The 16,945-nt window shown below is 39.9% G+C and overlaps 1 protein-coding gene across 1 annotated transcript in view; it reads left to right on the top strand.

Annotated features, from left to right (window-relative positions):
• The window catches only part of CIT (citron rho-interacting serine/threonine kinase), a 94,989-nt gene that overhangs the window by 20,014 nt on the left and 58,030 nt on the right, over positions 1 to 16,945 (top strand). Inside the window, exons 10-13 of the mRNA XM_073313406.2 lie at positions 4,482 to 4,662; positions 12,224 to 12,329; positions 13,215 to 13,358; positions 14,845 to 14,964. Of these exons, the coding sequence (XP_073169507.1) occupies positions 4,482 to 4,662; positions 12,224 to 12,329; positions 13,215 to 13,358; positions 14,845 to 14,964 (551 nt within the window). The remainder of the gene's footprint in view (positions 1 to 4,481; positions 4,663 to 12,223; positions 12,330 to 13,214; positions 13,359 to 14,844; positions 14,965 to 16,945) is intronic.

The raw sequence follows: 16,945 nt of genomic DNA, 5'->3' as shown, positions 1-16,945 counted from the left end.
GGCGAGAGAGGAAATGTGAAAACTACTTGAAAAGACCAATATCTTCCTGTTTCTCTTTGCATGGAGTTTGCATGATATTGAGGTATTTATGTAATGTAATTTTTTGAGAAATGGGGGGGTCTCAGGAACAATTTACCCAGCATAAGTGACATCAAATCATGCATCCTTACAATATGATAGTCTAGTCTGCAAGACATACATTGTGGGAATGTTTCCCACAAATTAAATCTGGATAGCTGAATGTCAGGAACTTGTCAAACTTGTAAGGCTTTTAAAGCTCACTTCAAATACTCCAGAATTGAGATCATCTCATTTTTGAGCCCTCATATCTCCCAAATGCCTTATTGACAACTTTCCAGAAAAAATTGACCATTGTCCTAAAATATTTTAATTTTTTTAGGTCGGGTGAAGTTACAAGGGGGTCAGCTTCTTGTACAATTAGTGAATATTGTTTATAGCTGGGATAGGCCTATTGTGTATTTTGCAGTTAGTCTGTTCTAGATCAAATATTCTTAAAGATATAATTCAGAGCTGATGCTGTCCTTTGTTGGGTTTTCCATAAATATTATTGAAAGCACAAGATACTAATGCTTAATCTACTTGCCATTGGAAAGGCAGTATACATTTTGACACCAGGAAGAATAGATTGTATCACAGAACAAGACAAGATACATTTCTATTCTGTAGTTCCTTCAAATTCCCTAGTCCAGTAAGGGTTGGCCTAGAAGAGTGGAATCCCAGGGAAATGCAGTATCTAATCTCTAAAGTTACATGGAAATAATTTGAAATGATGGAGCTGATTGTATTATTCCTTGAACTAGACATAAATACACATACTAACACAGTTCAAAAACTGTGTTTCATTTAGTGTGATCATAAAGATGATGATAAACTGGGTAATTACTGCAGTGCTATTTTTTAAATTTATCAACATATGACACCCCCTTACCTCCAGAAGTCATTCTTAGGGAACAGATGGATGAGGGTTATATCCTTCCTCCATAAGAGGGGTATCCGAATAAGCAATTGATTCTTATGTAATGTGCAGTTCTCTAGAAGGCATTTAAATAATAAACAGCACATGTGGTCACTTGCGGCATATCACAGGCAGAAAATGATCCATGTGTCAATCAGTTTTTATAAGATTGAAGTATCAGGATTAGAATATCCTGTTTGTAGCATAGTTTTGTCTCCTTTTGAATAAACCTGGAGAGGGAGAAAGTGTGAATCTCCTGAACAAATCTTTAGTCTTGCCAGATACAATGGCATGTATTTGCTATTCAGTTCCCAGAGTCTTTCTATGACCTCTTTTAAGCGGTTCTTCTTTTTAAAGAAACACTTGAGAATAGCCTTGATATGAGCAGGCTTACACCTTTGTATTTGCTAGTCTTCATCTTGTTATTTTTAGGATACCATAATTATAGAGGAATGAGACTTCTCTGGTTTTAAACAAGAAATAATTGGCCAGTTCTGGTTACCCAAGGACCCTTTCATAGACATGCATTTAAACCCTTGTTAACCAACCAAATTGCTCCCTTTTCTCAGCCTGTTTTATAAGCTGCACCAATTATTTTACAGGCAGTTTCAAGAGACAAGCAGGGGAATGCCTTAATCTCAGGAATAAAGGAATCTAAAGACATTACCAAGTAATTAGCAAAACCAACCAAGCAAAGCGGATCTAGCATATCTCTTTCCAGTTGTGTCCCTTCTCACTCTTGTGAGTTTGTTCTCATCCAAAGTGGTCTGAAACCTACCTCCGAAGAAATTCATTTTTCCTCTCTCAGTCACTGTCAGCAGTTCTGATCCACTTGCAGCCAGAGGTGTGTTTGTTGAATGACTGTTTTTATTTCCTTGATAGTAATATTGTAACAAGGTTAGAAAGAAGTGCTTCTCAACTGTGTTAGGTTGGTAATAGCTCTTCTCACACTAATGCCTCTTCAGGAGATGCAGAGTAAAGGGCAAATTCAGGTTTCTTCCCTTTCAGCTAGCTTTCTCTGTGTCTCTCCTTTGTGCAGAGCTTTTATTAAACATCAGAAGAAATTGCAGTAGAAAATGATGTGATATTAAAATTAGCTTTCTCTTTCTAAAAGTCCTATTTACTTTCCATCTTTAGCCCTCTTCAACCATATGAAGATGTTGCTATTGGGTATTGTGGTGTATCTTGTTCCTCCTTGCTTCCGTTAGCAGCAGTAGTCTGAGTGGGGACTTTTTTGAGAGGAAAGTTTCTTGCCTTTAATTGTAGTTGCCTGAGGATGGTTCCTGCGTAGATTCCCACTACTTTCTGATGAAAGGTGACATTCTAGCTCACTCTGTATTTCTAACTTGGACAAATCTGTTAAATATTAAATGATATGGTCATATATAGAGTTATAATATACCCCTTCCTTTTCTGTCAAGGTATGTTTTTGGCTACTCTTACAAGAGGGGTTCTAGATAGTCTTCTCCTTCCTATATTACTCTGTCTCATCAATCCAATCTCTTTTTAAATCTTAGATGGGGGTGTGGAGAATAAACCTTTTAAAGGGTGCCCAAAGGCCTTTTAGTTCTGGATGCTGAAAATGAAATGTATTGTATTACCTGTATTTCTTTCCCTCTGCCCTCTTTAACTCTTAACTTTGCAAAGCATTTTGGGATGCCATTTGTATGAAAAATGTTATAGCTAGTGAAGTTGTATTATTATCTATTGCTCCTGTGTTTGTGTGAGTGAGAGCACTGGACAGAAGAGCTATAACTGGATGTTATATTAAGAGAATTTACTCTGTAATACAGTTCCCATCCTATTAAACCTTTGCATTTTTTTTAAACCAATAAATCTATTTGTTTGATATTGACAAAGAAGATTTGAATGCTCCAGAGACTGTTTGAGAGGTAATATAATTTCCTTATTAATGCATATTTTTATCTTTGAGTTTTTCATTCATCCTACTCCAATGTACTTGAAGCTATGGTATGTGAGCAGTATCTTGCCAGCCTGGTGGAGCTTCCTTCCTTTCCCCTATTTGGAAGCTGTGTCAGCATGGCTCCCTGGAGAGCCACTAATAGAGCATGCATGTATGTACTGTTGCAATTTACTGATTTAAACAGGCAGATTTTTGCCAATGGATGCTGGTGTTGTGGTAGATTGGTGTTGGTCTGCTGTTAGCTTATACACAAATTTAGTGTAGAAAATTAAGAGTTAAAAATTGAGCTGTGAAAGGATTTGGCAACCTAGAGGGAGCTAGCAAGCTCCAGCAGTGACTCATTCTGCTTGTGTCAGTCAGATAAGAATCAGCATCTGTCACGAATGCAGGCAGGTAGGGTTAAACTCAGAGCATGCACAGAGTGAGGAGCAGGGAGCCTGCACTGCAGGGGCTGTAATGTTTGTTCCTGGTTCTTCAATTCTCATCAGCCCTTCAGCTACAGGAGATCTATACTGGATCCATGGTAACGGTTTTAGCACACAACACTTCCATCAGTTTGTAACAATGGGCTGTGTTCTAGTTGTGGACTGAAGAGCTGTCTGCTTCATAGATCAAAAAAGAGTTTAGTAGATTTGCAGGGAGTGAGGACCTGAATGATGAAATTAAAAAAAAAAAAAATCTTGGGAGGAAACATGCTTTTATGAGGTAGGAATTGCACAGCAAGCTTTTACATTCATTCTTTTCTCACATGCAGCCAAACCAGCAGGGACCTGGGGTGCTGCACATCATTTAGAATAACATCCTTTTGTTTCGTTGCAATAATTAAACTGCAGCAAATGTTAGAAGATGGGCTGAAATTAAGCAACTGGTTAAGAAGTTAAGAGATTTTGATTTAAAAATTTGAGTAAGAAATAGATTATAATTCCTGCCATTGATACCTGTATTCAAAGCTGATTGTATCGGAGCCAGACTGCAGTGGTGTCCCACCAAGAGTTCTAAATCCTAAGCAAGCTGTCTTGGGGAAGCAAATCTTTATTTCTTTTTCTCTCTCCTCCAAGAACTATTGGGGTTTAGTAGCTGCAGCATGTTGAAATCTTCCAGGAACGAGATATGTTTACTGATAGTAACAAGAACCAGAAATCTGGACTGGGGAGGCTGCTGGTAGAGGTGATAGGCAGAAATTAGTCCTTAGCTGGCTAGCAAGGTAGCTAACTCTATTCTCATGAAGTAGTTTACTCCACTAATTGGGTGGTTCAGAGACCTCTTTGTTTTTCTAGAAAAATCAGGAACTAAGAACCTGTAAATATTAGACCAAAGCTTTTCTTAGCCTGGTGCCTTTGACTCAAAATACCAGTTTAACCAGCATGGGAGACATTGTGCCTGCAGAATGGTAGCCATGTTGGTAGCTGAAGGGTTAATCTCTTGTTGCTGTAATACGATTTGAGAGCAGCAGCTCAGTCTGCTTGTGTTAGCAAGATTAAAAGCAGGAGCTGCAGTGCCATTGCAAGCATTGAATGAATGGGACCGTTGCAGAGCAAACTGTAGCTGAAATTTGTCTTTTCTCCTTGTCTTTTCCACCAGCTCCTCCCCCCTTCGTTCCTACCCTCAGGTCTGATGATGACACCTCAAATTTTGATGAACCAGAGAAGAATTCGCGGGTTTTATCCTCTCCGCGGCAGTTGAACCCAGCCGGCTTCTCGGGTGAAGATTTGCCGTTTGTGGGGTTTTCCTTCATCAAGGCTCTGGGGATCCTCAGATCAGAGTAAGTGGGAATTACTGTCAAAGTGAACAGGATCAGTACAAGAAAATCAAGGCTTGTACTGGGGAGGGGATGGGGGAGGGGGAAAGCTGTTTTTAACTGGCCTGCTCTCTGCTTTATGGAAGCTGACCGCTTTAGGCTCGATCTGTTGCTGCTGTGGTTTTGTATATTTAATATTGTTCTCTGGTTTTGTGTGGAAAATAAGGCTGGTTCTGAAACTGACATTGCTAAAATTGTGATTTGGTTACTTTGGATTAGTTGTGTTTGCTGTTCCCTGGAGAGGAGTGGGCAGTTTGATTTCTGTTTTTACAGGTCTCTGGAAGAAGGAAAATCCTATGGAGTTCAGAGGCTGAAGTTGGGGGTATGTTCCGCTAGGTCAGAGATGCAGAGACTGGTTGTCACAAAACTAGGGGTGGATGTGAGGCTGAATCAGTGATCCACAGAGATGGAGCTCCACTAATCCAGAAGTGTGTGTTGATGGGTCAGTGAATCAGAGATAGAACTTCACTGAGCTGGCAGTGTGTACTGCTCGGTCAAGTTAAACACTGAGATTGGGCATTGCTGTATTGTGGACGTGTTATGGGGTCAGAGAGCCACAGACAGTGCAGGGGGTGAGGAACATAAAAATTGGTCTTCATTTGGGAAGGAATTAGGATTTCAGAGAGAGAACTGAGACAGGAAAAGGAAGAGTGTAAATGGCATGGTGTCAACCTCTTTGACCTGGTGAGTCCTTGGTTCCTGGTGTTAGAGCTAATGAGAAAAGAATTAGTGCAGCACATCAAATTGAGGAATCCTTATTCCAGTATCAGAAGGCCACTCAGAAATGCAATTCCTTTGGCTGGCTTGGTGATTCAACATGCTAAGGTACTATCTTTTAGTTTCAACTGTTTTCTTTCATCGCTGATCGTTAGTCCCCGTCAGGGACTTGAACCAGGTTTCATGTCTTTGTCATATTGGCTGTGATAGTTGCTTTTGGTGCTGAGTAAGTTGCTTGAGAGAGAAGTGTGGAACCAAATTTGGTGGCATTCTTGGCTGTTGCCTATATTTTGAGTCAAGGTTATATGATGTGTAGGTCGGTGATCACAAGGGGAGACTCCGACTGTCTTTAGTGACTATCCCTCCTCACAGGTGTTGCCTTCATGGTTGGGAGGGAGAAGGAGGAGGATATAATAATGGTTGAAAGATGAGATGTTGGCTTTTAGTGATCTGTCAGTGGAAATAGTTTTGGAGTTGGTAAATTTCAACTGTGGATACTTGGGGTTAAAATCTACCTTGAATTATAAGTGAAATGACTTATGGTGTCATCCTACTCCCTAGCGGACTGTTCTCCACATAACAAAACCAGAATGCCATTTGTGTAACTGTCAGTAGAGACCCAGAACTTGATCTAGGTGTATTGCTAGAACTCTGTACAACTCTGTATGTATTGGGGTGGTACTGGAAGTGTGGAGAGGGTTTATGGTTAAGTCTCAGGTGCACTGGCATATCTGTCTGATATTGGTTAGAGGCTGATCATAGTGGGGGTGTTGCAGATTGATATAGGTATGGATTGCCAAAGCTATGTTGGAACTGATTAGTGGGAGGTGGTGCATATAACTGTTAAGGATAACGGTTGAAATTTTGTTTGGGTTCTGGTAGTAGAATAGCGAGGATACCGCAAAAGAGGGTCAAGATTAATATGCATTGGAGGAATTATGGGTAAAGTTGTGTAGAACTGCCTGATGCAGCCTGGTCTCCTGTATATTGATGCACAAAATTGGTCATATATTAGATTCCTTTTGGAAGAAAGGAATTATAAGAAGATTCTGCTTATTTTATAGGCTGAACTTTATTTTAGAACTAGATTTTCATAAACTCATTCCTGGATTTACCTTTGGGAGTAAAGAACTGCATTTTGTTTTGAGGAGCAGCTGCTAAATATTGCAAGAAATGTAGGGAGATTAGGATACATCAGTATTTAAACTCGTGTTGACCTAGTGCAGTAACTAATGATCTCAATGCCACTGCCAGGTTGGGGGATGAGGAGGATTTCTTCTTTATAATTTATAAAGTGTCCACTATGTGCTAGGTACTTTACTGAACAAATAAGACCTATTACCTGCCCTAGGAATCTTAACAATCTAATTTTAGACAGGAGGCAGTGAATGAGAACAACGAACAGAGGGTAAGGCTGAAGGAATCATTTGTGTACTTGCTAGTAGTAAGGGGGGCGCTTTCTCTAGCAAATGTGAGGTACTAACTCATCAATGCAGAGCTTAAACTTTCATTTAAAAATGAATTATAATGCTCATGGTTGCTAAGTGATGCCGGGCTGGTTTCCTGTCATTGCAGACTGATAGTGCCAGTGCCTTTATTGCTGCTCCCGGTTTTGTGCAGCAGCAGTAGATTGTGTTTAACAAGGTCCCTGTTACTTTCACTACATCTGGGATGTCTCAGGTGAGGTATTTCCAGTAGACACGGGGAAGTATTAATTCCATTGTACCAGGCACTGGTAAGGCCTCATCTGCAATATTGTGCACCGATCTGGTCACTCACATTCAAGACAGATGAATTTAAATTGGAATGGGTGCGTAGAAGGACTGCTAGGACGGTTAGGAGAATGGAGAGCTGGTTTTAGACTAGCAAAATGGAGGCTGAGAGGGGATATGTTTGCTCTCTGTAAATACATTGGGAGGTAAATGCCAGGCAGGGAGTAGAACTATTTAACCAAAAGGACACAAGAACAAATGTGTATAAACTCGCCATGGATAAATTTAGGCTGGCAATTTAGAAGAAAGTTTCTAAACATCAGAGGAGAGATTCTGGCACACCTTTCCAATAGGAGTAAAGGGGGCAAACAGTATAGCTAGTTTTAATATGGAGCGTGATAAGTTTATGAATGGGATTATATGCAGTAGCAGGGACTGGGCTTGATGACCCAGGAGGTCCCTTCCAGTCCTATGTTCAGTCAGAATCTAGTGGGCCATAGCCAAACTGTCAAGAATCATGTTCCTTTCACATTGCTGCCACTGGCTGGCAAAGCCTTGAGAAGCAACAGTGTAGATAGGCATTTGCATGATTCATGGGTAAGGAGGACTCCCGAAAAAGGATGGAAGAGGGGTAGAGCAGACCTCTCTTCATTCTCTTTTGCCCCAACTCTTACCCTCCTTAAGCCAATAAGAGACTCTGGAGAAGTGTGAAGAGGACTGGTTCTTCACATTTATCAGACTCTTACTAGCTAGAGGTAAGGCTGATACAAAATGTGGAATTCTCATGTTTGGTGCAGGTAGATATCTAAGCACCTTCCCCCTCCCCAATAGCTGATGTTGGGAGAGGGGCTGACCTTGTCACCAGTATTTTACCTGATACTTTGCTGGTGAGGATTTCTTCCCCTGTTATTTTTTGTATTGACCTCTCTGGCTGGTAGGTTTAATCTAACAGCTGGTCGGTTTCTGTTCCAGCCCTTGTGAAGGGAGAAAAGAGGAAAGGGAGAACAAGGTTTCAATAATATTCTGCTGTTTCAGTTCACTGCATTCACATCTTGATGGTATCATTGTTTGGTTTTTGCTGTGTTTTAGGATGGAGGAGGCATTTGAGAGGGAGCAGAAAATGGAAAGGCTGGAGGAGTGGAAGGGCAGAGATGGAAATTAAGTTAGAGAATAGAGCATGAGTAAGGATATGATTTGGTCACAGATTCTGTGATTTTAATTGATCTCTATGACTTCTTCAGCTTCAGCCTGTGCATAGCAGGACTTGGGCTTCCGTGATGTATTGTTTATTGCCTGCGTCCTGTCCATTATTTTTTACTAAAAATGCCTGTGACACAATCTTAGCCTTAAGCATGAAGGATTGGAAGGGGGAGTATGGATATGTGCAGGACAGATAGTACCAACAGCTATGAGAAGGAAGAGGCACAGGTGAGTTGGAGGCTTATGAGATTGGGATAAAAAGGTAGGAACGATACAGTGCATGATAGAGGGTGAGCTGTGAACTTGCCATTCCCTTTTGGTTAACCTCTTGCTTTTTCTGTAGCAATTCTTACTTGGAAAGATTAGGATAGGAGGAGCCCTCTGACATCCAGCACATCTGCACCATTCCCTACAGTCCTTCTGGGAGAGGCTGTGGCTCTGTCATCTGTGAACTATTAGGTAATCAGCATTAAGCCAATTCATTTAAATGATAACTCAAGGAGGTAATTTTCCTCTTGAAAATAGATTAGCACAGCTAGTGTGGTTAGCGTTTTCTATTGTAGATTTGACCAAGACTTGAGTTTTTTCTATTCCCCTTCATTCCTGTTTTTTATTTACAACAGTTGATTCCCTTTTGTTGTTGTTTGTTTCTTCACGCCTTAGAGGAAATTGCAGACACTGTTGTGCTGAGCAAAGTGACCCTTGATTTAATGGTTAATTTAATTAAATATTCTGAAATGGTACCAGTTGAGTGATATGTTTGCATGGTAGCTTTTGCTGTCAGATTGAATGTGTTTAACTTCTGAGATAACTCTGAATGAGGGGGTATGTAACAATGACACTACAGCACACATATCACATCTTGTCATAAAATCCTTTGGGAGTTTGGATCTCTGTGATAAGGCTTCTGTTAGATTTTAAGCATCCCATTTCTCTTGATTACTCTTTCTTCATACTTAAAAGGGTGGTAGGGGTACTTATGAAGCAGTCTTAGTAGCGTTTGCATGAAAGGAGGAATTAGCTGAAGTGGACACAGCTAAACTCTTGTGTGCCTCATGCAAATCCAGTATATGGTGACCAGCTTGCTTTGGGGTTGAGATGTACTGATTTTTGTAGTAAGAAAAAAATTGTCACAGTCAGCACATATATTTCTTAAGGGATCTTTTTTATTTTGAATGGGAGAGAAAGATTGCAGTCTATTTCTTCCTAAATCCCACACATCACACCTGAGGAGCAGCGATCTCCAGAGCCAATTAATGACATTCCAAACTTTGGCTGCGGGACCATTTAAGAGTAGCAATACACCCTTTTCCATCCCACCACTCCATTGCTGCGTGGTGTGCTTTCTCCCTGGATCCCATACCTGTTGTTCCCTGTGTTGCAGTGCAGCTAGATGGTTTAGTTGGCTCTCCAGGCAAAATGTTTGAATTGCAAAATGGTGTGTACAGTATTATGAGCATGTTCCTTAAAAATAAAAAAACACACACCAGGATGAAACAGGAACATTTATAATGAACCAGTGGTGCAAGTGTCCTCTTTTTTATCAGAACTAGCTAGAATCTGCTGAGCAGTGCCTGCAGTATGAGCAGAAGACTAAAGGGCGATGATAAATGTTGTGGAACTATGATTATTTTTAAAAAATGGCTTTTGCTGAGATAATTTAGAGATCTCAAAAGTTAACATTTTAATATAAAAAACTTGTCCAAATTATCATTCCACATTTGCAGTTCTTTTTATATTTATAAGAATTTTGAAGCAGATTCCTTTGCATCTTTTTTAGCTAGTGTGATCTTTTAATTTTTATTTCTAGGACTGTTTTTTCTCACCTATCCATTTTTAGCCTTGTTTGTACGCCTGCCTGTGATGGGATTTAATAAGTATTTTTCTCTGGAGGAGTATAGTGATGTTTTGATATATTGACTTTTAAAGGTGATAATCTGGGGGACAGGGTTGATTAGACAAGTTAACCAATTTGAGTGTTTAACCAGTGCGTTCACTTCTAAGATTTATTCTTCTAATAAATCCTCATTATATCTTGTCATTTGATATGTGGGTTTCATTCTTCTAACAGGCTTGTTTCTTTGTTAGGTTTTTTTTTTAAATGATTTAATTATATTAGACATTTCTACGCAGGTTGGGAGTGGTGGGCTCTGCTATACTTAGGTTAATTTCAGGATTGCATTCCAAATGGCTTTAGAAGGTGGCACTCATTAAAATCTGTTGTTCCATACATGCTGCTGCAGAACAGTTTTATAAAGTCCATTGCTTTTCATGTATGTGACTAATACCCTCTGTGTCTGTCTGGACTTGGGAGTACATTTTCTCAGAAAATGGTGGTGGTAAAATCAAACTTTCCTTGGTGTAAGAAGAGACAGTGCTGTTGTGTGTGGGTGTGTAGCTATGTGCAAAGGGCTGCTCGAAGCTCATTTCTCTCCATGGGGATAACTGGCTGCATACCAAAGCTGTGGCCAGGAGAAGCCGGCAAGCAATGTGTGGGCAGACTGCATGTTCTTTTATTAGCATCTTCATTGTACTTTTAAAATCTCAACTAACAATGAGCTCTAGGCTTCTTCTGTTAAAACTGGTTCCCTTATTAGCTGCTTAACTACCTAGTTGGAATCGCATTTTGCTACAGGGAATTGTTTCTGTAGAATGTGATTTTGTTTTTTAATTTTTTTTTTTAATAATTTGGGATGCATATTTAAGCAGGTAATAGTTAAAACATCTGGTTTAAGAGTACAAAACACGAACATATGCTCCAAATCACAAATAGTCCCTTCTAAGGCTTTTCTACAATCAGTTTAAGCCAAGGGTTCTCAAACTTTTTTTTTTTTTGCTGGGACTCCTTTTGTAAATATTTCAGGCTTTGATGACCACCCCCCAAAAAAGTGATGACACTCCCCCCTTATCATGCCACCATTACTTCTGCGCTGCTGCTGCAGCGGCACTGCCTTCAGAGCTGGGTGTGGCCTGGTATGGTATTGCCCCCTTTACTTCTTCACTGCTGCTGGCGGCACCAATGCCTCCAGAGCTGGGCGTGCAGCAAATAGCCGCCACTTTCCAGCTGCCCAGCTCTGAAAGCAGCGCAGAAGTAAAGGTGGCAATACCATGACCCCCCCACAAGAGGCTTGCGGTCCCCTTTGGGGTCGAGACACGAATGGTTAACTTTAAGAGGGTAAAGAGCCACATCAGAGAGAGTGATTAAAAAAATGTAAATATGTTCCTCAATTTCCTGGAGTCAAATTTCAATGAATGCTACAGTTAAGTAGATTTTTCTCAGGAGACCCAGCTTATTGGTGGAACTTTGAGATCTAGACATGGGGCTAATCGTGTCCGTGTGGATGAAATAGAGAAGGGGTGTAGAGAGCTGGACTGGGATAGCATAGAACAAGTTAACGAGCAGATGCTTCAGCTCACTGTGGTTCAGAGTTTGGCACATTTGGGTTTTCAGTTGCTTTTCTAGTACTGTCTGCTTTTGTTTTTGAAACCTGTTTAACAGTAACAAAATATAACAGGCAGTGAATTTTCAGTGAATTATTTAACTTCTTGAGTGGTTAAAACCAATTTGACATTTGGCTTTGTAATGCCTGCAGATATGTGTAAGAAGCACCTGGAAATGCTTTCTGTGTCACATTGTCTGATGTTATGAATTTAAAACTTATTGTGTAAATGAAAGTACTAATCTTGTAACCAGTAGAGGAGCTGACATGGTGGTTACTAATGACACACAATGTTGATTGACCTAATCTAGTAGCTGTTACTCCGTAAAGTTTGCCTCATCTTTCCTCCTAGTTTAGCCCAGGATAACTACCCAATGATCTGACCAAAGTTGTTTAAGTGGAGAGTCCTGTACTGTTTTGTCTATATTTATGTATTATTTGGCTTTGTTCTTTTAGGTCTGTTGTCTCGGTATTGGACTCTCCAGCCAAGATCAGCTCCATGGAAAAGAAACTCCTTCTAAAGAGCAAAGAGCTGCAGGACACCCAGGACAAGTGTCACAAGGTATTTATTTATGTGAGTGGCCTCCCTCATTGCTCCAGGAATCTACAACCAGTGTATGCCAAGGGATCTCTCAGATGCTGCTGATCGTCCAGATCTGTGGTGGGCAAAGTTCTTTTCCTTCAGAGAAGTGGCTTCCTGATCAGTACAGAAGAAGATGAATTTAGGCCATGCCTTTGTTGTAGATATGTTAAACTTAACAAGAGGAGGCTCTGGATTTTAAATAGCCCTTTACTCACCATGACACAGATGACTGCTTCTTCCAGCATGAGCCATTTACTCTTCATCGGTTGCAGAGTTGCTGCATTTCTGTTCTGAGTGATACAAAGTCTCTCTTCCTAGTCCTTCTGCTTCTACTTGTGTAACTGTTACCATTTCATTGATTATGGTGAACATCTTTTAACAGTTGCTGTTTCTGAGTAAAGAGAACTCATTGGAGTCTATAAAAACTCAAGTGTTGCTCGAGACTTTTATGAGAGTGCAATTATTTGTCTCCCTGCATTGTGCTGGATTTGACCATTTTTTCCTGCAAAGAGATGGGGGAGACCCGTCCTCTGGTCCAACATGGATTTGGGATAAAGCTAAAGTGACCCATCTCTGCAAAACCAAGTGAAAAATGATTGTGGCTTCTTTGCTAACTGGGGTTCGAAGAATGACTGAATATGAACAAGCAGCTTGAATGAATGGGGTGACTTAGACTTACTACCTGTCCTTGTGAAGAACTGTGCATTCCCAGGAGCAGAGACAATGGTATTGGAATTTAAATAGCATCTGGAGAATTATAACTAGGAGTCTCTTAGAGACTGAAATTCATCACATGTGGTGTGTTGAAATTAGCAACTGATAGAGCTTTGGCAATGCTTTTAAACCTTTCAATGTTTGTTGCAGATGGAGCAGGAAATGACGCGATTGCACCGGAGGGTGTCAGAGGTGGAGGCTGTACTTAGCCAAAAGGAGGTGGAACTGAAAGCCTCTGAGACCCAGCGATCCCTCCTGGAGCAGGACCTGGCAACCTACATCACAGAATGCAGTGTGAGCCTTTACCCTAGTCCTTTTGCCTCTGAAGGTGCAATTTCTGTTTTAGGTCTTTAGCTTTCTGTTCCATGATGGTCTCGGTGGTGCATATACAATAAAGAAAGAAGATAATGTGGAAGAGGAATAGTTGTCTATTGAAATCGGAGCAGTTTGTAGAGTATTGAAGGCCTGTTAGATATGGGTTTGTTCAAACTTTATTCCTTGGCCTTTGTGCTTACAACATCATTCAGTAGTAATGGTAGAGGAGCTACAACTGTTGTCTTGCTCACAGGGAACTACACTCTGGTTCTCTTCTTGTCTTAATAGCAATACTGTACCGCTTTTGGGTTCTGATCTTGATAGACTTCAGAATGAAAGCAGGGTGGGGCCTATTCAATACCTAATGGAAAACCTCAAAGGACAACAAAGATGTTTCAGGATATGGTGGTGTTGACTCAATAATGTGACATTCTGAGTTTGTACTGCTCCTATTCCCCAGTGTAGTGATAGCAATGTGTCTGTGGCAACTGCTGCTTTTTAGATGGGATATAAAAACGAGGCCCTTAAAGATATGTATTTAAGATCCTTTGTCATTTTTACAGGAGTAGAGATGTCTGCCCTGTTGTCTTGGCAAAATTTCAATGAGGGTGTTTACACTCTGCCCACTTAAATAGTGTTTATATTTTCCATTGGATTTGGTATTTTTCTGTCCTCCTTCCCCTCTCTTACCAAAACCCAAAATGTTGTCTATGTAGCATGCCAAGACAACACTCTATCAGTGGCTGCTTTTCAGTGGAGTGTGAAGCATTTCCTATAGAGTGTAACTTTATTTATCTAAATGGAATGGGGAACATGAATTTATTTGATAAATGGGGGGGCTGTCAATGCACAGCAAGAGGTGCATCTGAAGCTGGGTTGAACCATCTGGATATACTATTTTCTATTGTATAAACAACATTTAAAAAGTTTTGGATCCTTCTGGATGAAAAATGATATACACATTAAGAAGGTGACAGGACCATTTGTCTAATTTTGAAGTTTGTAAGCAAAGGTTTTGCCCAAACCTTGAAATAATAGTCTGCCCTTTTCTCTTTAAAGTTTAAAAAAGAGTAAAGGACATAACTGAGTTCAATAATGGGGAGAAAAATAGCAAGTCATGGTAGTAATATAGCATCAGATGAGTGCTAGTGGTAAAGGATGGATAATTAATGTCGCTAAGAAGTCTCACTCACTGTGCGTGTTCTTTGACTCCACACCTGGTCTACAAGAGTAGGGTTTGAACTAAGATCTCTGCGCAGTAGATTGTATTTGTAAGTGTATTGCTTTTCTCCAGCTGGAAAAATTGAAGTTCAGTAGCAGTGAATTTGCAAGTTTCCGTAATTGGTGTCTTAATTTATGTTGTCTCACCGTATTTGAGGAGAAGCTTTGTGTTCCTTTGACTGAGGATGTTTTTTATAGAGGAGCATGCAAAGGGTCTATGCATTGAACGTTTTGCTTTCTGCAGAGCTTAAAGCGAAGCCTGGAACAGGCGCGGTTGGAGGTGTCTCAGGAGGATGACAAGGCGCTACAGCTTCTTCATGATATCAGAGAGCAGAGCCGAAAACTGCAGGAGATCAAAGAACAGGTACAACTGCTTCTTGGGAGCAGAATAGCTGACAGTAGAACTCACTGCTTGTATTGCCCGGTTCTAATGCCAGGAATGTGTTTTTATATTGGTGGGATGCCAAGGCTGCGTGTGTGTGTGTGTGTGTGTGTGTGTGTGTCGGGGGGCGGCAGGAGGGAAGAGTTTCTTAAAGTAACTAAGAACAAACTTGGACATGTGTCTGTTTGCAAACATGCATGGTCTCGAGCCTTCCTACATTTTTTTGCAGTCCATCAAACTGATCAAATGAAATCTTTGCCTAAAAAAACAAATTAGAAGAGAGTTGCAATATTTTGTGAAACTGACATGTTGGAAAAATCCATTTTAAGCAATCACGTTATACAAGTTAGCAAGGATTAATATTGCTCTCAACTAGAGCTCATGAATCCTCACATGGGAATTCTGAATTGGGGGGAAACCACATTAACCCATATCTTGTTTTATTTTAACCATTTTCAATGTCTACTCAGCTTTGAATGTGGCTGTTTTTCAAAATACTGCCTTTGTCGCTGAACTGTTCTTTTTCTAACTTAGATTTTTTTGAAGAGAAGATGTTTGTTCAGATAATTTTTTTCCTTCAGAAAAGTGTGAACTTTGTTTTACTGGGGGTGGAGAAAGAGAGCTTAAATGAAAAATACAACAAATAATGTTGGGTAATTTTAAGATTAAAAATAGTCTACCACACAGAACCCATTATATTCTATGGTGTAATGGAAACACATTATATTGAGAAAAAAGAAATTGAAATTTCTGTGGAGTTCAAACAATAGTTGACAATCATCTACTGCTTTTCATCTTTAAAGCACTTTACAAATATTAACTGACTAATGTTTTTGTGTGTGAGACCTGTATGCACAGAACCCTTGGTAATAGCTCTTGTCTGGAGACTTACCTTATGCAAAATTTAATGAAGTGCAGATAAAACCCTCAAGATGTGGCAGAACCATATATACAGCTTAAGTATTCGTTTTGCTGGTTGTTTTGGAAAATGACAGTGTTCTAAGGCTAGCTACTTTGAGAGCTGTTGCTGCTTTAGTAGAGTTGTTTTAAATATTTGTTATATATAAAATGTTTTGGGATGATGATTAGGTTTTGAAAATGTACAAACTTATTTGTCAGAGAGGAAAAATAAGAATTTTAATAAAACTTGCATCCCAACACAATTTGAACTCCATACCTTTTAACATAGGTTATGGCTAAGATTCATGAGAATGTTAAGGTGCTGTTTAGGTCACCAGAGGAAATTGTCTAAAAGAACCCACTACAGGGTTCCTCTGAGTTATCTTAAGCTCAGGTGCTAGAATGTGTAGTTGCTGCTCATTCATAGAAGCTGGTCAGTCTTGGCAAATAAGAGGGCTTGGAGCATTTCTTTCAGGAAAATGAAATTAGGGTCTGAGAGAGAGGATGGAGATCCTGCGGGGAAAACCCTAAGAAAAGCCATCCTTGGGGAGAATCCTGTTGAGGTGATGATATTTAAGATACCAACAATGGCAAATCCCACAAAGAGAATAAAGTTCAAGTATTGATATTTCAGGGTAATGTCATAAATTCAACATCAATTTGGGTACAGTGTATAAGAGAGCATTATTATTTCAGACTTGGATTCTAAACATTATTTGACTATATAGTATATTTTTATATAACAGTTTTTAATCTCTGGTTAGTTTTCGCTTCAGCTTTTCTGTGTTCAGGTGCCCAATGTTGGATGCCTTAGGTTAAGATGTGCAAGTGGAAGTGTTGTGTGTGTGTGTGTGTGTGTTTGAGTTGTGTGACATGTTCTTCTGACCTTAGTATATGATGTGCTTAAAGATACAGCCTGAATAGTATCAAGAAGCAAGAAAAACTGAAATTTTATTTAACTGCCCCCAAATTCATTAACTTTCTCAATGCCATGTGAGGCCTTGTTTATAATTCCTTTGTCAAGTGATTGTTGCTCTAGAAATTGAGCATTCTTGGAAGTGCT

This window comes from Lepidochelys kempii, chromosome 15 (assembly GCF_965140285.1).
Source record: "Lepidochelys kempii isolate rLepKem1 chromosome 15, rLepKem1.hap1, whole genome shotgun sequence".
Classification (NCBI taxonomy): domain Eukaryota; kingdom Metazoa; phylum Chordata; order Testudines; family Cheloniidae; genus Lepidochelys; species Lepidochelys kempii.
Note: the sequence above shows the minus strand (reverse complement) of the source record. Positions and strands in the feature narration are given on the sequence as shown.